The sequence below is a fragment of the Procambarus clarkii genome, chromosome 25, assembly GCF_040958095.1.
Source record: "Procambarus clarkii isolate CNS0578487 chromosome 25, FALCON_Pclarkii_2.0, whole genome shotgun sequence".
NCBI classification, from domain to species: domain Eukaryota; kingdom Metazoa; phylum Arthropoda; class Malacostraca; order Decapoda; family Cambaridae; genus Procambarus; species Procambarus clarkii.
Window position 1 is genome coordinate 4,246,904 of NC_091174.1, and position 23,290 is coordinate 4,270,193.

General features: G+C 44.9%; 2 protein-coding genes across 3 annotated transcripts in view; both read right to left on the minus strand.

The window, feature by feature from the left end:
- The window catches only part of LOC123753613 (dual 3',5'-cyclic-AMP and -GMP phosphodiesterase 11A), a 78,261-nt gene that overhangs the window by 46,258 nt on the left and 8,713 nt on the right, over positions 1-23,290 (minus strand). The gene's annotated exons all lie outside the window — the stretch shown is intronic.
- LOC138368341 (ADP-ribosylation factor-like protein 6-interacting protein 4) lies at positions 21,041-21,511 on the minus strand. The gene has a single exon (XM_069330868.1). The coding sequence runs from the start codon at positions 21,509-21,511 to the stop codon at positions 21,041-21,043; it is 471 nt and encodes a 156-aa protein (XP_069186969.1).

Genomic DNA, 23,290 nt, shown 5'->3' on the forward strand with positions numbered 1-23,290 from the left:
GACCAATATAGAGTTGTTTTTGATATTGTCTAACGTCAATAAACAATGAGTTTAAATTCCTATATTTTTAAAAGAGTTTCGAATACAGTAAGTTGACGACACAATTAAAAGCTTACTGAACTGAACCTGCATTAAACAGCGATCAATTGGAACAGTGAGAACTGAACCTCTGTATGGAACAACTGAGACAGGTTCTATAAACTACAGCGGGATCAAAGAACGCCACAAACATAAAGGGAGAGAGGGAGGGTTGCAACGAGACAATATTGCAGAGAGACGTAAGCCCTTACACTCTCAATAACCTCAATATTCTTCTGTTCCCAGCCTCCCGCCTGCCCCAGTTCACAGGATTGTTGCAGAAGACTGCAAGGGAAGCGAGCAATATCGACACACACCAAAACATATATTTTCTCCGCATCATTCCCACTACTCTGGCTCTCCACCCTCAACTCTACCCCCACCCCCACACACACTCTATCCTCAATTCTAATCCCTCCACCCCACCCAGCAACCCCCCCTCCCAGGTAACCCCCACGGGAATTGCCCAAATCATTTCAATTTTGTTCTGCTTTCCAGCGATGTAATAATATTTTACGCGCTTGTCGGGGTAAGGGAATGGGGTTGGGGGGTTGGGGGGGGGGGTGGGAGGTCCGTTGTCTGGTTTCAATAACAACACAACACCAGACATTCTCCATGCACAGTAATAATATTAACAATTGTAAGTTAGTTGCCTCTATTTGCGATAAGTTTCCCTCTCATCCCCTATTTATTCTCCCCAATTCCCTATTTCTTCTCCCCCAATCCCCTATTTCTTCTCCCCAATCCCCTATTTCTACTCCCCAATCCCCTATTTCTTCTTCTTAATCCCATATTTCTTCTCCCCAATCCCATATTTATTCTCCTTAATCCCCTATTTCTTCTCCCCAATCCCCTATTTCTTCTCCCTAATCCTCTATTTCTTCTCCCCAATCCCTTATTTCTTCTCCCCAATCCCCTATTTCTTCTCCTTAATCCCCTATTTCTTCTCCCCAATCCCCTATCTCTTCTTTCTGCAGTGGTCTGAAACATTTAGAAATCCATTTGTACTCTTGCTGACTTTGCTAGCGAGTTTCAGCTGATGGATGCTCCTAGTAGTTGCAAATTAAATTATACTAAGCTATTGGTCCTATTGGTAAGCTTGATAGAATTGGTAATGATAGAATTACAACAACTATTTGGTCACACGTACAAAAATGTACTGTTACAACCTATTATTATTATGTAATAATATGTAGACAACACAACCAAAAACCTAAACAGAAACTCTTCTAGGCTTAGTATAGCACATATATATGTAATCAATTACGTCTAAGATAGCGTACAATAGGCCTAGGAGTGTTTATTTACACCGCGGACAGGTTAGGTTCTTTAGGTTAATCCCACAGTAGAAAACGTAATTCTTATCGGGTTCAAGAGTCAATTTATTTCAGGTGTGACTAAAAATTAATCTAAGTGCCATAATTTTTGGAGCAAGGTCTGAATTTGATTCGTTTTGCTTGCATGAAGAGACGAAATGAAGAGCTCGCCCCAGGGGCAACAGGATATCAAAGATTACAGTCTCCGTGGTGTAGTGGTAAGGCACTCGCCTGGCGTTCCGCGAGCGCTATGTCATGGGTTCGTATCCTGGCCGGGGAGGATTTACTGGGCGCAATTCCTTAACTGTAGCCTCTGTTTAACGCAACAGTAAAATGTGTACTTGGATGAAAAAAACGATTCTTCGCGGCAGGGGATCGTATTCCAGGGAACATAGGATTTAAGGACTTGCCCGAAACGCTACGCGTACTAGTGGCTGTACAAGAATGTAACAACTCTTGTATATATCTCAAAAAAAAAAAAAAAGATTAACCAGAAAGGTTCAGACAGTTTAATTTTATCTCCTGATCTTTGTCCCAAAGACGGGCAGCACCAGACACCCAATTTCCCTCTGGTTGCTGGAAGACTCAGGTCTTCACGACTAGAAGATAACGTTCCAAAGGGGTGGGTTGATTTCTAAGGTGGCGATCCAAAGGGGTGGTCCCTACAGGGGGTGATCACTACTCAAGTGTTCCAGAGTTTCAAAAGAGAGGTGTTATAAAAGAGGTATTCCAAACGGGGCGGTCCTTAAGGCTTTGAATCAAGGCAGAGATTTATGGTGCATGTTGTTCTGTTTGTCAACAAAGGAATTATGCTTATTCAAGATAAGCTATCCCTTCTCTCTCTCTCTCTCTCTCTCTCTCTCTCTCTCTCTCTCTCTCTCTCTCTCTCTCTCTCTCTCTCTCTCTCTCTCTCATTAAAGAGCCTTAAATGAGGGCCATTAAACTAGGATTAACTGCGGTTGGTGGAAGTGGCAAGGGAAATCGTCTTCTGGTCTGTGATTGGTGGAAAGAACCATTCATTCTCAGTTGCCATTGGTTGGAGTGATGAGAGAGAGAGAGAGAGAGAGAGAGAGAGAGAGAGAGAGAGAGAGAGAGAGAGAGAGAGAGAGAGAGAGAGAGAGAGAGAGAGAGAGAGAGAGAGAGAGAGAGAGAGAGAGAGAGAATGGATCAAAGAAGTAATTGCCCAGAGCCGGAATTGGAGCTATCAGCAAGTGGGCATTTTAGGAGGCAGCTTCCCCCCCTCCCCCTCCCTTCCCCTTCCCATGGGACTTGAGAGCTGTCCAATGTTACTGCTATTACTGTCGTTTCTGTCTGTCTGTCTGTTGGAAACTGCACTTTCAAGTGGGCAGATTTCCCTATTATGCATAAACCAAACACTAGTAAATATATATATATATAAGCTGGTGGTGGCACAGGACTGTACTGTACAAAATAGTTCACTATAGACTATATATAATTTTTATAATATTTATAAATGGCTTACAACTAGTGGCATATTATATGTGTTGATAATGCTCAACTCTCGAATGAAATGCTGGTGGTGGTGGCAGTGGTGGTGGTGATAGTGGTGGTAGTGGTGGTGGTGGTAGTGGTAGCAGTGGTGGTAGTGGTAGTGGTGGTAGTGGTGGTAGTGGTAGTGGTGGTAGTGGTGGTGGTGGTAGTGGTAGCAGTGGTGGTGGTGGTGGTGGTGGCAGTGTTGGTGGTAGTGGTGGTGGTGGTGGCAGTGGTGGTGGTTGTGGTGGCAATGGTGGTAGTGGTGAAGTGATGCTAGTGGTTGTGGCAGTGGTAGAGAGAGTGGTGGTGGTGGTGGTGGTGGTGGCAGCAGTTGACAGGTTACTGGTGGTGGCAGTGGTGGAGAGAGTGTGTACCACTGGCGGAACACAATTCTAATGGTGATAGTAATATTGAACGGTAGTGGTGGTGATGGTAGTGAAGTCAGGGTGATTACCATTCCCCCTACCCTTCCCCCCCTTTCCTTCCTTCCTTCCCATTTGCACCTTACTTCCGTCCCGTCTCCCTCCCTCCCTCCCTCCCTCTCTTCCCCCTTCCCATGCCTTGTGGTCAGTAATTCACGCAGCAGGGAAGGGAGAGTGGACCCCTTCCTCCATGCCCGTCCAAATTAGTGAGATCGATCCAACATGAGAGTAGTGATTTCACCTGGCGCAGGGAAGAATGAGGGAGGAACAGGAAGTGAGGGAGTTGTAGAGAGGGTGGGGAGGTTGTAGGGAGGGTTTGGGGGGTTGTAGAGAGGGTCGGGGGGGTTGTAGAGAGGGTCGGAGGGTTGTAGAGAAGGTCGGGGGGTTGTAGGGAGGGTCGGGGGGTTGTAGAGAGGGTCGGGGGGGTTGTAGAGAGGGTCGGGGGGTTGTAGAGAGGGTCGGGGGGTTGTAGGGAGGGTCGGGGGGTTGTAGAGAGGGTCGGGGGGGTTGTAGAGAGGGTCGGGGGGTTGTAGGGAGGGTCGGGGGGTTGTAGAGAGGGTCGGGGGGTTGTAGGGAGGGTCGGGGGGTTGTAGAGAGGGTCGGGGGGGTTGTAGAGAGGGTCGGGGGGTTGTAGGGAGGGTCGGGGGGTTGTAGAGAAGGTCGGGGGGTTGTAGAGAGGGTCTGGAGGTTGTAGGGAGGGTCGGGGGGTTGTAGAGAGGGTCTGGAGGTTGTAGGGAGGGTCGGGGGGTTGTAGAGAAGGTCGGGGGGTTGTAGGGAGGGTCGGGGGGTTGTAGAGAAGGTCGGGGGGTTGTAGGGAGGGTCGGGGGGTTGTAGAGAGGGTTTGGGGGTTGTAGAGAAGGTCGGGGGGTTGTAGGGAGGGTCGGGGGGGTTGTAGAGAGGGTCGGGGGGGTTGTAGAGAGGGTCGGGGGGGTTGTAGAGAGGGTCGGGGGGTTGTAGGGAGGGTCGGGGGGTTGTAGAGAGGGTCGGGGGGGTTGTAGAGAGGGTCGGGGGGTTGTAGAGAGGGTCGGGGGGTTGTAGGGAGGGTCGGGGGGTTGTAGAGAAGGTCGGGGGGTTGTAGAGAGGGTCGGGGGGTTGTAGGGAGGGTCGGGGGTTGGAGAGAGGGTCGAGGGTTGTAGAGAGGGTCGGGGGGGTTGTAGAGGGTCGGGGGGGGGGTTGTAGGGAAGGTCGGGAGGTTGTAGGGAGGGTCGGGGGGTTGTAGAGAGGGTCTGGAGGTTGTAGGGAGGGTCGGGGGGTTGTAGAGAGGGTCTGGAGGTTGTAGAGAGGGTCGGAGGGGTTGTAGAGAGGGTTTGGGGGTTGTAGAGAAGGTCGGGGGGTTGTTGAGAGGGTCGGGGGGGTTGTAGAGAGGGTCGGGGGTTGTAGGGAGGATCGGGGGGTTGTAGAGAGGGTCGGAGGGGTTGTAGAGAAGGTCGGGGGGTTGTAGAGAGGGTCGGGGGTTGTAGAGAGGGTCGGGGGTTGTAGGGAGGATCGGGGGGTTGTAGAGAGGGTCGGGGGTTGTAGAGAGGGTCGGGGGTTGTAGGGAGGATCGGGGGGTTGTAGAGAGGGTCGGGGGTTGTAGGGAGGATCGGGGGGTTGTAGAGAGGGTCGGAGGGGTTGTAGAGAAGGTCGGGGGGTTGTAGAGAGGGTCGGGGGTTGTAGAGAGGGTCGGGGGTTGTAGGGAGGATCGGGGGGTTGTAGAGAGGGTCGGAGGGGTTGTAGAGAAGGTCGGGGGTTGTAGGGAGGATCGGGGGGGTTGTAGAGAGGGTCGGAGGGGTTGTAGAGAGGGTCGGGGGGTTGTAGGGAGGGTCGAGGGTTCCGTGTTTATGTCAATCTTGTTACAGGTCTTTTGCAAGGTCCACTGACCTCTTTCCCTCATTGTTCCTCCCTCCCTCCGTCCTTCCCTCCCTCCCTCCACCCCTCCCTCCTTCCCTCTCTCTCTCCCTCCCTCCCTCTCTCCCTCCCTCCCTCCCTCACAGGTCTAAGAAAATGACACAGGAGGTAATAAGACGGGACGCTGACCGCGGCCATATTGCGGCCTGTGGATCCTACGTCAACCCATTTTTCCCCTCCTCTTTCCCCTTTCTCTCGCTTCCTTCCCCTTCTTCCCCCTTTTCTTCATCCTCCCCTTCTTCTCTTCCCTCCAATACTCCTCCTTGCCTACATTATCCCTTCCTCCCGGTTGGAATATCTTCCAAAGCCGTCAGTCAAGCTTAAGCCGAGGTCATGCGACATAATCGGATAAGGTGCAGTAAACATTAGGTTTAGAACCTGTCGGTGTAAAGGTTTTTGATTTGCAGAATTCGTATTTTTTATCTGATGCCTCTCTCATATATACACACTGGCTCATACTGACACTCTTCTCATACACACACTGGCTCATACTGACACTCTTCTCATACACACACTGGCTCATACTGACACTCTCTCATATACACACACTGGCTCATACTGACACCCTCTCATATACACACTGGCTCATACTGACACCCTCTCATACACACACTGGCTCATACTGACGCTCTTCTCATACACACACTGGCTCATACTGACACCCTCTCATACACACACTGGCTCATACTGACACTCTTCTCATACACACATTGGCTCATACTGACACTCTTCTCATACACACACTGCCTCATACTGACACCCCTCTCATACACACACTACCTCATACTGCTATCCCCTCTCCTAGCCTACCAGAGGACCCAAAGCAGAAAACGGGACAGTACGTCGCTTTCGCTGAGGGCCAGTCCCGCTTGCAATGGAGCATCGCGGGATTGAACGCCGACCTGCATGAAGCGAGTCCGTCGCTCTACTGAGGTCTGAGAGGTGAGAGGGGAAGTGAAGGGTGAGAGAAGTGAGAAATGAAAGATAAAGTGGTGAGGGGTGAAAGGTGAGGGTGAAAAGGGAAGTGAGGGTGAAAAATGAGGGGACACGTTCAAGCTTTCTGTAATTCGAGGCTCGAACGCGGTAACTTGAACTCCCTAAAAGTCACTACCCACTTTTCCAGGCGACTCTAGCTCTGTTTTGTATCCGTCTGTCTGTATTCGTCCGTCTGTACGTCTGAGTCTGTCTCTTGTCTGTCTGAACATCTCTTTTTGTACTTTTCTGTCTGTAATCAGTTGACTGTACTGGCCTCACTGTACTCCTTTGACTGTACTCGCCTGTCAGTATTTATCTATACTATATACTACTGTAAAAAAGCCACTAATACGTGAACCGTTTAACAAACCCGTAGCTACAAAACAACAAAGAAACAGGAAGCGGAGGTCAATGCCAGAACGACCGAACGTCCTCCACAGCATCTGAAAATGTATATTGTTTTCAGGTACAAGAGACCCGGGCCAGCGGTGCTCGAGGGTCACATTAGCTTCTAAAGTCTAATTATATCTCTACAGTTGTGTAAAAGTTCATCTGGTTCACTATTTCTAGTAAGGAAGGTGCTGTACCCCACCAATCTGCAATAAGATTGGGTGTCGGGGTGGGGTTTGGGTGTCCGGGTGGGGTGTGGGTGTGGGGGTGGGGTGTGGGTGTGGGGGTGGGGATTGGGTGTGGGGTGGGGATTGGGTGTGGGGTGGGGATTGGGGGCGGATGTGGTGCAGTGCGGCTCTGCCTGCTGACTCGACATATGTAATAACATCAGTTTGAGTGCTGGTACACACCATCCCTTCCTCCCACCTTCACCCAATCTCACCCACCTTCACCCAATCTCACCCATCTACTCGTCTAATCTTTTATTTACTCACTGGGTTGCTATGCTTCGATGCCAATTATTACTCTCCTGAGTCAAGCTAGGATCAGGTATAACATTTGGGGTTTAAGGTTTATGCTCGGTGATGATATGGAAAATTGGTTTACTGAGAATTATATAAAATATATATAAATGTAATAATTTTCCCCTGTATTTTAATGTAAATTTATTCTCCAATTTTTGTAAATCGTTTATTGGTAAATAAGTATAACATTCAGTTTTTTTTGTTTAAAGATCTTGTTCTGTACTACTGCAACACTTGTTCACTAAGAATTGTAATGTATAATTGCCTTGTAAAACTTATGTATATGTAACTTATATTGTATTTTCTTAAATAAAGATAAAAAAAAGAATCGATATCAAGCTTGGTTGAATTATTGTTCATTAACTGTTATTTGTCTGTATCTCTGTCTCAGGAAGACTGACAGTCTGTCTGCCTGTCTGTCTGTCTGTCTGTTCATTATGCTTTAATCCATTTAATCCTGAATTTAACACCTCTGAGCCATTGGCCGTAGAATTCTGCTGATTCTAAACATATATTAAATTGCTGTCATTATTCCAAGTCAGCATTTACGAACATGTTAATGCTTCACCATTTCGAACATGTTAATGCTTCGCCATTTCGAACATGTTAATGCTTCACCTTACTAATGTTGCACGTTGCAACGCAGGAATTGTTCAGAAAGATAATGTGTTAATTACGGAGTTCCTATTTATTTTATACATAATAATATACATATTAATATTTAACACATATGAAGGAAATTACTTATTAAATCTGAGGATATTTAGACCATTTTATCGTCTCTAAATCATGGAGGTATTGTACAAATGTTCACAGGTGTCTCGTTTTTTTCCTGGATCTCGTTCGTGGACATTCTGTAGACTTTTCATTTAGCTACTCAGAACGCTGTGTCCACGTTGCACGGGCTATGGTGAGCCCTTAAAGCCCTTTTCACCTCCTGAGAAATGGTATAAATGCACTCATTCTACCACCTGGGCGTGACCTGGAGGCTTCAGGTCACCTTCCATTTGTAACTAAACACGTCACCTTCGTTTAATTGGAGAGACATTAGAGCCGTAATGGAACCAGTGGAGTAATGTCACCCCGCGCTTCCTGTCGTGTCGCGGGGAGAGCTCAGTCCTCATTTCATTAATGCATGTTGCCTGTTCTTCATCATTACCAGAAGGTACTCAAACGCTCGCATCTTGTAATTGGAGGTTTGTTGATGACGCCAACTTGGTTAGTTGGGTTGTTTGAAGGTTAAAAACAGGAGGGATAAGAGAGACAGAGAAAGAGTTAGTTTCAAAGTACATTCTTATGAAATAAATGAGTTTCTAGCAGCAGGCTTGAGATGAGCTGAGGTAGGATAACAGCTCTTGCTTGCAGTTTCACTAGGTACGTCAGTTGACAGCCCTTGTGAACCCTAGTCTTTCTTTAAAAAGGAGAGAGAGAGAGAGACAGCGAGAGAGAGAGAGAGACAGCGAGAGAGAGAGAGAGACAGCGAGAGAGAGAGAGAGACAGCGAGAGAGAGAGAGAGAGACAGCGAGAGAGAGAGAGAGACAGCGAGAGAGAGAGAGAGACAGCGAGAGAGAGAGAGAGAGAGAGAGAGAGAGAGAGAGAGAGAGAGAGAGAGAGAGAGAGAGAGAGAGAGAGAGAGAGAGAGAGAGAGAGAGAGAGAAGGGGTATTGAATGCAGCCACATGCGGAGACAGCGACCATTCCATTTAAACTCAGACAAGTAGCAGAAACAACTAACTACTTTATCAACGTCTTGTGTGTGTGTGTGCGCGTGCGCGCGCGAGCACGTGCGACCTAGAAAAAACAACAAGATAGTCACGAAAATGGTTACTAGACTTCAACCCAGATAAATGCAATGTGATAAAACATAACAACAAGACACCTACAGCGCGACTCTACCCCTGGTCACCAGGCACACGCAAACACACACACACACACACACACACAAACACACACATACACACACACACACACACACACACCCAACCCACACACACACACACACACACACACACACACACACACACACACACACACACACACACACACACACACACACACACACACACACATCTCACCAGCCACACGGGTCGGGGGTGGACCGCGGCTGGATGAGTGACTACCTAGAGGTGACATAAAGAAGTGGGAGGGAAGGGAAAAGGTTGACGATGGCGAGGGAGGAATGGAAGAAAGGAAGAAGGAAGAGGAGGAGCCGGGGGGGGGGGAAGGAATTGATTCTAAGGAGCTCTATTCAACTCTTGCACTCAGGTGGAGGGGGGCGGGCGGGGGGGGGAGGGGGGTTTGCCCGCAGACATCTAACTGACTTGATCGAACCAATGTCTTGAACCCCATCACAGGTGTGTGGATTAATTAACTTAATTTAGGGGATTTGCAGATGTCAGAAGGTATAGGTGGAGGGGAGGGGGTTGCCATACTGGAGAGGTGGAGGGGGGAGGTGGAGGGGGGAGGTGGAAGGGGGGGTAGGTGGGGGGGGGAACATCCGGGACCTGACTATAGCCAGTCTCGATCGGTGTTAACAAACCAGCTGATGAACGTCTCCAAAGACTACCGGATCAACCAGGCTGTCGCGCCTGCGTCAGATTTGTGAACAGTGGCGTCTAAATACCCCCCCTGATGCTAGCCTCCTCCTAAGTGGGATTCATCTGTCTGCCTGTCTGTCTGTCAGTTTGGTTGCTCCCCTGTCTATCTGCCTTGTGTACTTACTCCCATTTGCTAACTAGAGCATCCTCAGAACAAAAATTATTTTCTGGAAACTATTTCAAAGCTTTGACTCTCCTTTACCTCCCTGTCTTCCTACCTGTCTTCTTCTCTGTCTTCCTCCCTGTCTTCCTCTCTGCCTTCCTCTCTGTCTTCCTCTCTGTCTTCCTCCTCCACTCCCCATGGCACAACAACACAGTACATATTCCTTCAGTGTACATATCTCTAAAAGTTAGAGTCTAACCTCTCCCTTCATCTCGTTCCAGGTTCATGGTTCTAGAGTGCCACTGCGGATGGACACGAGTCCTGTGTTGTGCTACAGCAAAAGAGAATTTGGTATGAGCTCGTGGCTGCCTGAGGGAGGGGGGGCTGAAACCCTGTTAACGGAGGGGCGATCAGTAAGGTGTACAGGACATGTGTGTGTTGTGTGTGGATGTGTATACTTGGTTGGTGTCGTCTGTGTGTTTGTCTGTAGGTGCTTCCGTGGGTGTGTTTGTGGAGGCGAGTGTTGACTGTGTGTTCCGCCTTCTCAGTTCTTGTTTAACCTGTTTTTTTGTGTGTTCTGCTCGCCGATCTTCCCTTGTGTGGCTATGATGTGGCTCTTCACTCTTCCACTGGGCATGGTGTGACCCTCAACTCTTCCACTGGCCATAGTGTGACCCTCAACTCTTCCACTGGCCACGGTATAGCCCTCTACCACACTGGTCGTAGGGCGACCTTTCAACCATCCACTTTTTCTGGCCCTCGACTCACAGAAAGCTTTTCTGTGCCTCTCAAAAGCCCACCATTTAGCGACACTTGCAAGACGAGGGGGCAAGAAGCCCGCCAGTCACTTCAAAAGTTTCGGCCGTAATTCTCCAGAGATTTCATCTGAAACGCACGAAATCCTTTTTGATCAGCTGAAAACGCGCTCAAAATAGGCTCGTGTGAAAACTTTGGTGGTATTGAACGACTTTGTGATTTCAAACCGTGTACATATTTTCACGGGGATTGAAGCATCTATCCTTAATAGATATATATGTATATTGCTTTAGAGAGCAATAGACGCGCGTACACACACACACACACACACACACACACACACACACACACACACACACACACACACACACACACACACACACACACACACACACACACACACACACAGCGTTAGACTTAAGTACCTACAAGTATTACTTTTGAGTGTTGCCATCAAGGTATTTTAATACACTCTACTGCATAAAGTACATTATAAATTTTTTAGTGAGGGCAAAGGAGTCTAATAATAGCCAGGGCGAAGGTTCATTAATTATTTACGAAACCCGTACATCTTTCCTCGATTAAGGCGGCTGGGTCTGTATTTATTTAACAACTTACGAGCCACAGGACGCGCTGTGAGGTTGTTCACGACCCAATGGTACAACTGTTATCTTCAAGGAACCGAAGGAATACTGGGTGAACCACTGACCAGCCGCAGGCCTCCAGTCCCTATCGGGGCCACTGGAGATGGCGGCACTTGGGTAAATTAAAGCCCGGGGCTCTACGACTTTTCTCTAGGGAGCTCTGAAAAGTATTTTGTAACGTAAAGAGGATTGTTGCATAGATTGCCCAACCACTTGGGCTGGATGGTAGAGCGACGGTCTCGCTTCATGCAAGTCGGCGTTCAATCCCCCGACTCTCCAAGTGGACAGTCGGGGATTGAACGTTCCCTTTCCCCCGTTCATCCCAAGTCCTTATCCTGATCCATTCCAAGTGCTATATAGTCGTAATGGCTTGGCGCTTTCCCTTGATAATCCCCTTCCCTGTTGCATAGATTTGTTACATGTTTTTGTATACCGTAGTCAGCTTGTGTTGTTTGTCTTCTGTAACACTGTGTTGCAGAATCCTTGGCGAGCGAAACACATTTTAGAAGCACATTACATAAACTGTTTCCTGAGAGGATAAGCCAAGGAACAAGGCGAAAAGGAATCATTGGATCATAAGAACAAAGGTAACTGCAGAAGGCCTATTGGCCCATACGAGGCAGCTCCTATTTATAACCACCCAATCCCACTCATATACATGTCCAACCCGCGCTTGAAACAATCGAGGGACCCAACCTCCACCACGTTACGCGGTAATTGGTATCACAAATCAACAACCCTGTTGCCGAACCAGTATTTACCCAAGGCTTTCCTAAATCTAAACTTAAGAACAATTGACCAGTAGTTGGAACTCCATCCGGATAGCATCTCTTGTTTACTGAAGGATCGTTGGCTTCGTCATAAATGTTAAGACAGTTTTCAGACAAGCACACATACACGCTCATACTGGTACATAAAGAGACATGCTCACCACATACATATTACACAAGGGGAGTAGAAAGGCAGGCTAGGACAAACTATTTAGCATGAGGAGTACACTAGCAAAGGGACACAGAAACTATGCACTCAAATGTGCAACAGAGAAATAAAATGTGTTTATTGTAAAAATAGTAATCCAGTTGCATGCACTAAGAAGAAAAATGGGGCGACAGATTCAATACTCAACTTTAGATATAGTTATGAGGCTCCAAGAGGCTCTGGACCTTATACTCCAGTCGACAAAGGACTGAGTATAAGACCAAGGAGCAGCACCTCATCACCCACAAATACAATTATTCGAGTACAACTTGGTGATCACTCACACAATCACACACTCATGCAGGCATATTTACGCACACCAGACATGTATTCACATAGGTTGACCAGACCACACACTAGAAGGTGAAGGGACGACGACGACGTTTCGGTCCGTCCTGGACTATTCTCAAGTCGATTGTACTCACTGTATGTACTCACACACTCACACTTAAGACAGGTTGACATGCACTCACATATGTACACTCACACTCTCACACACTGAAAACGAAAATGAAAAAGCACAAAGGTTTGCAAGAAGATTTGTGTCTGAGCTAAGAGAGATAAGCCATGAGGATAGGTTAAGGAACTAGATTTGTAAGTTCTGAAAGAGAGATGAAAAGGCGGGACATGATCGCAACATACAAAATATTAAGAGAATTGAAAAGGTGGACAAGGACAGACTTTTTTGCAAGTGAGAGAAAGTAGGACAAGAAGACATAAGTTGAAGCTGGAACCTCAGGGAGTCATAGAAGTGTAAGGAAATACCCGTACTGGCGGTCAACAAGTGGAATGCACTGAAAGAACAAGTTGTGGAAGCCACCACAACTTTAAAATCCACATTCGACAAAGGATTCGAACCCCAGAACAGTTGAATTACAACGCAACAGTTACATCTTGGCTAGTAGGTTCATAGACACCAAGAAGTACCTCAAGATAACTCTTGAGGTACTCAAGTTATCTTGCTTGAGTACCATATATATATGGTACTTCAAGAGTTATCTTGAAGTACTCAAGATAACCTCAAGAAGTACTCATTCAATCGACTTGAGAATGGTCCAGGACGGACCGAAACGTCGTCGTCTCTTCACTTTCTAGTGTGTGGTCTGGTCAACACTTTTCACCCACGTTATTGTGACTCCTCCATCTGTATAAGTACTCATACACTAACACACTCCCACTCAGGCATATCCACACGCACTCACACTTAAAACACGAAGTAACACACACTCACGCCTCAGATACCACCGCCTGTCCACATCCCCTCGAGGTCAACCTTCACTTGAGAAATAAGCCCAGGTGTTCCTGCATAATACCGCCAGCTGACGCAACTAATTAGCTCCAGATAATGCTGCATTAAATATATAATCCTCGTTAATTACGAGTAATTAGGGGGTACAAAATATTGCTTTGATTACTCTGAAAAAAAAACAACGATAGGACATCAGATAAGTGAAGGATAGCTTCTTGCTAAAAAAATTAACAAATGCTGATTTTTTTTCCCTTATTATTTTTTCATTTACTACAATTATTATTATTCTTGTAATGTTATAATTGTGTTATATTTATATTACGGGGGCCTCGTAGCCTGGTGGATAGCGCACAGGATTCGTAATTCTGTGCCGCGGGTTCGATTCCCGCACGAGGCAGAAACAAATGGGCAAAAGTTTCTTTCACCCTGAATGCCCCTGTTACCTAGCAGTAAATAGGTACCTGGGAGTTAGTCAGCTGGCTTCCTGGGGGTGGAGGCCTGGTCGAGGACCGGGCCGCGGGGACACTAAAGCCCCGAAATCATCTCAAGATAACCTCAAGATAGTTATGGATTTTATTAACATCACATGTTCTAGTTACTTTTAATTGGTAAATGAGGAACCGTAATCACAACTAGCCAGAGAGAAAAAGGCACTGAAAGAAAATAATTTGTGGAAGCCACCTCCATCTGCAACTTAAAAGGCAACATTCGAAAAAAAGAACTCGAATGTTAGTAAAATTACGAGAGAAAAAATGCCCCTATGAACGACAAGACTAGCTGAGCGGGGGCTAGAGAGCTAGACCACACTCCCTAGTCGTCGCTCTTAGCTAAGTATTGTTAGGTTAGTACTAGCATCACCAGCACCCCACATTTTCCTTCGTGGTCATATATTTATACATTATTCATCACATGTAAATATATATATGAAAAGAGAATGTTTCGAAATACATGTGTGCATTCCATGTAATTTTTTTTTACATTTGGTTTAGGATTTAGGGACATGTTAAAAGTGTTATCGGCTGTACAAAAAACAAATATATAAATATTTGTATTCACAGGACTTTTACAAATCAATGAATTGTTTTTATTTTTGTTATGCAGAGACTGTTACAAGTTCAGCCCTAAACTACGTCACTTGTTTTCAAATTCTTGTTTTCGATTCCCATAGAGAGAAATTCAGTGGAAGTTCAGTGATTTACAGAATATATAGACCAGCGTAAATGATTTACACTTGGGTGGGCAGGCAGTTATACCCCTCTGGCCCCACCAACCAGGGCCACCCCCACCTTTCCCATGCTCACTTTGGCTAAATAACCCAACCTTTGATGCCTATATATATTTTTTTTCCGACGACCCTTCCCCCACACGACACCATATACCCAAACACGGTAAAAAAAGAGGCAAGTGATCCAATTATCTGTACATGAACACACCCACACACACACACACACACACACACACACACACACACACACACACACACACACACACACACACGCCTGGAGGAAAAGGAGAATACTGAAGGGAATTAACAAGGTAGAGAAGGACAGTCTTTTTAAAGTGAGAGCAAATAGGACAAGGAGACACAAGTGGAACCTAGAAACACAAACGAGTCTGAGAAAGTTGCCGGAAACACTCGTACCTCGCACGGGAGATCAACAAGTCCAATTGCAAGAAGATGTTGTTGTGGAAGCCACCTCCATCCACAAAATCCGACAAAGAACTCGAGCATCACAAGAGTTCAATTAGAACGCAACAGATCCAACCAGTTAGCAGACGGGGAGAGCTACACCTCACGCCTCCGTAGACACAGCCAGGTAAGGACATACACTGAAAGTGAGAGAGAGAGAGTCCTCAGTGTATGGATTACCAATACCAACCGGACTGACCTCAAGCGGACCACGTGTCGGAGGGGGAGCGGCGTGAGGGGTGGAGAACGGGAGAGGAGAACAAGGGAAGAAGCAGAAGGAAGGGTGAAGAGGAACGGTGGAGGAAGACATGAGACTCGCAGACTTGGGGGGAAATGTTGCAAGAAACAGCCTGTTCTTTCGGTTTCCCTTCCGTAAAAATCGCAGCGGTTTAGCGTAACCGGAAGCGTCAGATTTTAGGCTGATAACCTAACCTTCCGGATAATCACAAGGCTCACGGAACGTCAACATTGCCTTGCTTTTTTATATTTCCCTAAACCAGCGGAATTTTAACGTCGGGGTCCACTGCGGGTAAAATATAGTGTGCTTAGTTAACTACATAAGACTTACTCACCCCTATTGATGACTCACATAATTGTCCCCTCATCATAGATTGTCTATGCGCGAACAACCTACCGAGTTGTACTCATCTAGTTTGATTTGAGAGTTGAGCTATGGCTCTCCAGACCCGCCTCATAGCTACTGGGAAAAAGTGTGTTTATAACTCTATGTAACGTTCCAGTACTTCATCACAACTGCTCTGGTTGTGAATGCTGGTTGCTGCCACCACCCGTGGCACAGGTCCATACCACGTGTGTGTGTGTGTGTGTGTGTGTGTGTGTGTGTGTGTGTGTGTGTGTGTGTGTGTGTGTGTGTGTGTCTGTGTGTGTGTGTGTGTGTGTGTGTGTGTGTGTGTGTCCCCTCCCCAACACACCAGCACCTACTCATCTATTTATAGCCCCGGGTCTGTCACCTGCACAGATATATCTGCAACGCCCAATCGGGATCCCTTGGTCTTCCCGCCTCTCTCTCTATATATATACCTGCAGCGAGGAAGAGAGGGGAGGTAGAGGGTAGAGAGGAGGAGGGGGAGAAGGAGAGGGGAGATGAAGAGGAAGAATGGGAAAAGAGGGGAGGGGTGGGGAGGAGGGGGAGAGGGATAGTGAGGAGAGATGCGAAGGGATAAGGATGGGAATAAACGCGGAAGGATTAGAAGATGAGGGATGATGAGATGGGAGAGAAGAGACGTGACAGGAGTGGAAGGGGGAGGGTTAGAGAGTAGGAGGTGAAGACAAGGGAAAAGGGCTATGTAAGGAAGGAAAAGGGAGAGGAGGGGAATGGAGGAAAATGTATGGGAAGAGAGAGAGAGGGGAAGGAGGTGGAGAAATACAGGTTCAGACGACAAGGACTCAGAACATCATTAAAGACACAAACATTCTCATTCAGTACGCGAGACATCCCCAAAAAACAAACAAACATCACCCAACAACAATTTCACATATCGCTATCCAACACAAACAAAAATATTGACTCACATAACAACAACAAACCCACTAACAAAGACAAGATATACATATATAAATGGAAACAAAAACAGACCACTCTGACCTTCGACCTCAAGTAATGCTTCTAAATATACTTCCCGAGAGCCCCAAATATGCAGTATTTGACAATATAAACAATGCAATATTGACACTGCAACCCGCACCAGAGGGATTGCCAGCTCACCTGAGAGACTGAGGAACGAGGGGTCGTCTCTAACGACGGGAGAACAACGAAGACTAACGAGTAGTGAACATACAAGAAGAACGAGGGAAGAACATAACAAATAAGTGAGAGAACAAACAGGGTTAACCAAGAAAGGGAACGAATACCTGCAGAATAAACAGGACACACGCGGGGGAGAGGGGGAACAGGACAATAAAGGGAGAACAGGTGAAACGAGAGGAGAACAAACAGGATAAATGAGGTAAAAAACAAACTGAACACTCTTGCGAGTGAGCAAGAGAGAGAGAGAGAGAGAGAGAGAGAGAGAGAGAGAGAGAGAGAGAGAGAGAGAGAGAGAGAGAGAGAGAGAGAGAGAGAGAGAGAGAGAGAGATCTATCAAAACACAACCCTAACCTAACCACAACATTGCTGTGATTGCCAGCGTCAATAAAGTCTCTCTCTCTCTCTCTCTCTCTCTCTCTCTCTCTCTCTCTCTCTCTCTCTCTCTCTCTCTCTCTCTCTCTCTCTCTCTCTCTCTCTCTCTCTACCATTGTCCCTTCCCCCCCCCCCAATTCGCAAACCATTCCTCCTGTGTGGCCTATACGCCCATCTTCCCCTGACACACACCCGCCGCTAAGTACACAGCGCCTCACCCCTTAAATGTGTTATTGATCAAGATATCATCAGGAGACTACAACTAATTGCTATCACTCCTGTCTACAGCCACGTGCCACTGGACCTCATGTGTACACTCACACAAGAAGTGTATAATTAACTCAATACTGCAGCAACTCAACAATGATAATTGCTTCCTCCGTTATCACTCTGAGGGACTTTTTATCAGATAATCCGTATTTGCAAACCCTTATTTTTCTGTGCTTATCATTGTTCTTGATATGAATTACAACAGAAAACTGGGAACACATTGTAACTCATTAGAAGGAAAGAATAACATATTTCAGTTTGTGTAATATTTCTAAGTTGTATTTCAAGGTTGAATTTCTAAGTTTGCGTTAGAGTTTGTGCTTGTGTTAGACTAAGTTCGTGTTAACTCACTAAGTTTGTGTTAGAGTATTTCTAAGTTTGTGTTGATGTCTGTGTGTATTGTGTTAGAGTAACACGCCAACTTATAAGCATCATCACTATATGCCTTATATAGAGCATATAGTGATTATATAATATAGAACAAACTTTAAGCATGTCTCTAATTTTAACAGGAATAAAGGCCAAGGGCCAGATTCACGAAGTAGTTACGCAAGTACTTACGAACGTGTACATCTTTTCTCAATATTTGACGGCTTTGGTTACATTTATTAAACAGTTTGCAAGCATGAAAACTTGCCAATCAACTGTTGTTATAAACAGCCTCCTGGTGCTTCGGAGCTCATTAACTGTTTAATAAGTGTAAACAAAGCCGCCAAAGATTGAGAAAAGATGTACAGGTTCGTAAGTGCTTGCGTAACTGCTTCGTGAATCTGGCCCCAGGTTTTAACAAGCACGTAAACAACTAATTGCAAAACCTCTACATCTTTCCACAACGATAGCGACTTTATTTATATTTATTAACTTGGAAATTCAGTCAAAGTAGTTGGGCACCATTCTTTTCACCCCCCCCCCCTCCCGTCTCATCCCAAATCCTTATCCTGACACCTTCCAAGTGCTATATAGTCGTAATGGCTTGGCGCTTTACCCCTGATAGTTCCCTTAACTCCACCTCCCTCCTCCCCCCCTCGATTCTGCCACACGGCTGGTGACCTCGTCTGGATCATTCGCTAGTTTAGTCATTAACTCGACTTAAACAACACCAATTAATCTTTTTTTTTAAGCAGTACATTTATCATTCTTGAAAACTTAATTATCGTTAAAATTAAACGTATTCACTTCATACAAATCACTTAAGTGTCTTTACATATGAAAATTATATATATATATATATATATATATATATATATATATATATATATATATATATATATATATATATATATATATATATATATATACAAACACATCAGCGAAGTTGATCTATTCGAGAAATGTTCAGACGTTATGGGTTGTGAATAGTGTGTAAACCGTATTTGCATTCGTAAACACTAGAGATTTGAGGGTTGGATTAAAGAGTATTTGACCTTTGCTGATGAGGACTTTAGTGATCTGCAACCTGTCATCAAGCTGGACTCCTTATAGCGGCAGCTGACCTCCATGATGCATCTTCTTATCTTGAGGTTATCTTGAGATAATTTCGGGGCTTTAGTGTCCTCCACCCCCAGGAAGCAGCCCGTGACAGCTGACTTACACCCAGGTACCTATTTTACTGCTAGGTAACAGGGGCATAGGGTGAAAGAAACTCTGCCCATTGTTTCTCGCCTGCGCCCGGGATCGAACCCGGGACGACAGGATCACAAGTCCAGCGTGCTGTCTGCTCGGCCGACTGGCTCCCATACATGATGCATACATCAATTTTAACGCAATGTGTATTACAAAAACAGGTTTGTTTTCGCATATTAATAAATGTTATATTTTAATATTCTATGTATAGTTAGGTGTTTAGATTGTGTTGTGATTATTGGTATTCAAAGTACGTGGTTGAAGTATTTACAGAACTTCCATTCGAACAGAGGTCGTTTGACGACAAATGTTCGAACGTCGTCGTAAGTGGTATGTAAACCAATTCTCAGTCATAAACAAGGCGGGGTTAGTGGTTAGACTAACTAGCAGTTGGCCTTTGTTGATGAGGATGAGCCGAATTATTCTGTGAATGGAAGATGGGCTGGGGACACAACCCGGGTCTCTTTCTTCCTACTCCAATGACCTTATTCCTGGTCTCATGACTGCTCTTTAACTAGCAACATTCACAATGGTGGAATTAGCCAGTCAGAACCAAATGGTAAGTTTAACTCAATAGCCCAATTTTAAGTTTTTAGAAAAATAATAACTTCGTTCTTTAGTTACTTGCAATGTTTCACAGACTCTGTTTACTTTGATACAGGGACGGTCTGTGGCATGTACTCTGAGAGACGGTCTGTGGCATGTACTCTGAGAGACGGTCTGTGGCATGTACTCTGAGAGACGGTCTGTGGCATGTACTCTGAGGGACGGTCTGTGGCATGTACTCTGAGAGACGGTCTGTGGCATGTACTCTGAGGGACGGTCTGTGGCATGTACTCTGAGGGACGGACTGTGGCGTGTACTCTAAGAGTCGGTCTGTGGCGTGTACTCTGAGGGACGGACTGTGGCGTGTACTCTAAGAGACGGTCTGTGGCATGTACTCTAAGAGACGGTCTGTGGCGTGTACTCTGAGAGACGGTCTGTGGCATGTACTCTAAGAGACGGTCTGTGGCATGTACTCTAAGAGACGGTCTGTGGCATGTACTCTGAGGGACGGTCACTCGCGTGTACTCTGAGTGACGGTCACTCGCATGCACTCTGAGGGAGAAACATCGTCCCCATGAACTCACTTTAGAGTTAACTTTCACTCTATTTAAACTTGGAATGGTTTCACCGAGGTCACCTCGACTTGGGTCATGACCTTATGGGATCATCAAGAAGATGAAGTAGCAAAGAGCGTGACCAACCAGACTGTTGGTGCTAGAAATCTGCAGATAACCACGATGCCATGCTCCCAATTTAGCAATTACTCCTCCCTTGAATGACCTTAATTAAAAAGATGTTGGCCAATTACCATCAAATGCTCCGAGACTCCACTTTATACGATACTTGAGCAGTTGTTAGTGATCCTTAATCACATTTAGGCAGTCGTTAGTCTTTGTTCATATTTATGAATGTTGCTGTAAAGAGGAACCATTGGTTTAAACGACCGTCGGTGTGGACACCCTTTTTGATGTCTGGTATAGAGTGCACGTTGGTTATAGTGACCACAAGAGCCACCGCCCCTCAACAAAAAGTCAAACAAAAGTAAAAAAAACCTACTTTAACACCTACAATACTTCTCTTGCACTCTAAAACAACAATGACGACACAAGAAACAAAAAGCTTAAGCATAGATTATACCTCAATGACTCGGGGCTACAAGATATCAAAGTACAGATCAATATAGAGTTGTATATTACCAACACCCACATATCTTACCACACAGCCCCGGAGCGCTCTATTAAGACCGGGTGGTGATCGACCCCTCATTGTCGAGCGCCTTAAATCGACTGAATATTGGGGTGTTCGTCGGCGCCTGACGGCACCCCCATTCGCCCTCCTGGAGCGCCCATGGCGTGGCTGCTAACTACTTGTCTTAGAACTACTTGTCTTGGAACTACTTGTCTTAGAACTACTTGTCTTGGAACTACTTGTCTTAGAACTACTTGTCTTAGAACTACTTGTCTTGGAACTACTTGTCTTAGAACTACTTGTCTTAGAACTACTTGTCTTAGAACTACTTGTCTTGGAACTACTTGTCTTAGAACTACTTGTCTTGGAACTACTTGTCTTAGAACTACTTGTCTTAGAACTACTTGTCTTGGAACTACTTGTCTTAGAACTACTTGTCTTGGAACTACTTGTCTTAGAACTACTTGTCTTGGAACTACTTGTCTTAGAACTACTTGTCTTGGAACTACTTGTCTTGGAACTACTTGTCTTGGAACTACTTGTCTTAGAACTACTTGTCTTAGAACTACTTGTCTTGGAACTACTTGTCTTAGAACTACTTGTCTTGGAACTACTAGTCTTCGTAGTTATAAGGTGAGCCATAGCAAAGGCAATGTGTGTGTGTGTGTGTGTGTGTGTGTGTGTGTGTGTGTGTGTGTGTGTGTGTGTGTGTGTGTGTGTGTGTGTGTGTGTGTGTGTTCACCTAGTTGTGTTTTGCGGGGGTTGAGCTTTGCTCTTTCGGCCCGCCTCTCAACTGTCAATCAACTGTTTACTAACTACTTTTTTTTTTCCCCCACACTACACACACACACACACCAGGAAGCAGCCCGTGATAGCTGGCTAACTCCCAGGTACCTATTTACTGCTAGGTAACAGAGGCATTCAGGTTGAAAGAAACTTTGCCCATTTGTTTCTGCCTAGTGCGGGAATCGACCCCGCGCCACAGAATTACGAGTCCTGCACGCTATCCACCAGGCTACCAAGCCCCTATGTGTGTGTGTGTGTGTGTGTGTGTGTGTGTGTGTGTGTGTGTGTGTGTGTGTGTGTGTGTGTGTGTGTGTGTGTGTGTGTATAAATCACGAAAAAAATAACATGCGATGAATAACGTAAAAATATATAACCACGAAAGAATAAAATAACTACATGATATTACTTTTATGTTAATCAACACATCTTCAAAAGTACAGCCCTTGAAATACAACACTTAAATATATAGACAGAAAAATGTCGTGTGAAGTGTTAAACAATGTCTTTGTAATATTGTATTTGTCCGTGCACGTAAGAACAAGAACAAACTACAGAAGGCTTAAAGACTAATATATATATATATATATATATATATATATATATATATATATATATATATATATATATATATATATATATATATATATATATATATATATATATATATATATATACATAATCCATGTTTCGTGAACGCTTTGACTAGGGTTCGTATCCTAGTCGGGGAGGATTGATTGGGCGCCAATCCTTAACTGTAGCCTCTGTTCACCCAGCAGTGATTGGGTACCTGGTTGCTAAACGATTTGGCGGGTCGTATTCCAGGGAAAAATTAGGATTAAGGACTTGCCCGAAACGCTATGCAAGCTAGTGGCTGTACAAGAATGTAAGAACTCTTGTATGTTCTTATATATAAATATATACATTCATATATAAATCAAGTTCCAAAGCCCTGTCACAAATGTAACATATGTGTATCACTCATCTTAAAATCATAATTTTTTAACTTACCCATTAAAAATTAATCTAAATTATACAAACCATTGCTAACGTACATGGTGCATGGTTTGGTAATTTATATTAAAGTAGATCCAATAATGTTTTTATTGAAAATGTTTTTTACAATTTGTTATTGAAGAAAACCTCTCCCAATCAATTTGGTGAAAAATTTCTGACAAATGAAAAAATAGTGTTAGATAACGGACAATTTTTTTAACAGAATATATATTTATGCTGCAAAATTTTAAATTTCAAATTTTTTAGATGTTTGACCTATATAGACTATATGATAATTTGTTAGTTGGTTTTCTGTAAACTACTCAAAAGTACCCAAAACTATCAAAAACTACTCAGCTCCACTCATTACTACACCACCTAAATTTCTTACAAACTACCCTTAAAACTACTCAAAACTAAGTACCTAAAATTACTTCAAACTACCCGAAACTATTCCAAAACTACCTAATACTACTCAAAACTATCCAAAACGACTCCAAACTATCAAAAATGACCCCAAAACGTCTTGAAATTACGCATTGAATAAAAAATAAAAAGTATTCCTAACTGTAACAATACTTATGAATGCAGAACGTGAATAACCAAAAAATTTACAACGGTTTACAGTTTACAAGGTTTACA

Coding starts and splice junctions, on each gene's coding strand:
- LOC138368341 (XM_069330868.1), bottom strand. CDS start 21,511: ATGGCTCACCTTATAACTACGAAGACTAGTAGTTCCAAGACAAGTAGT.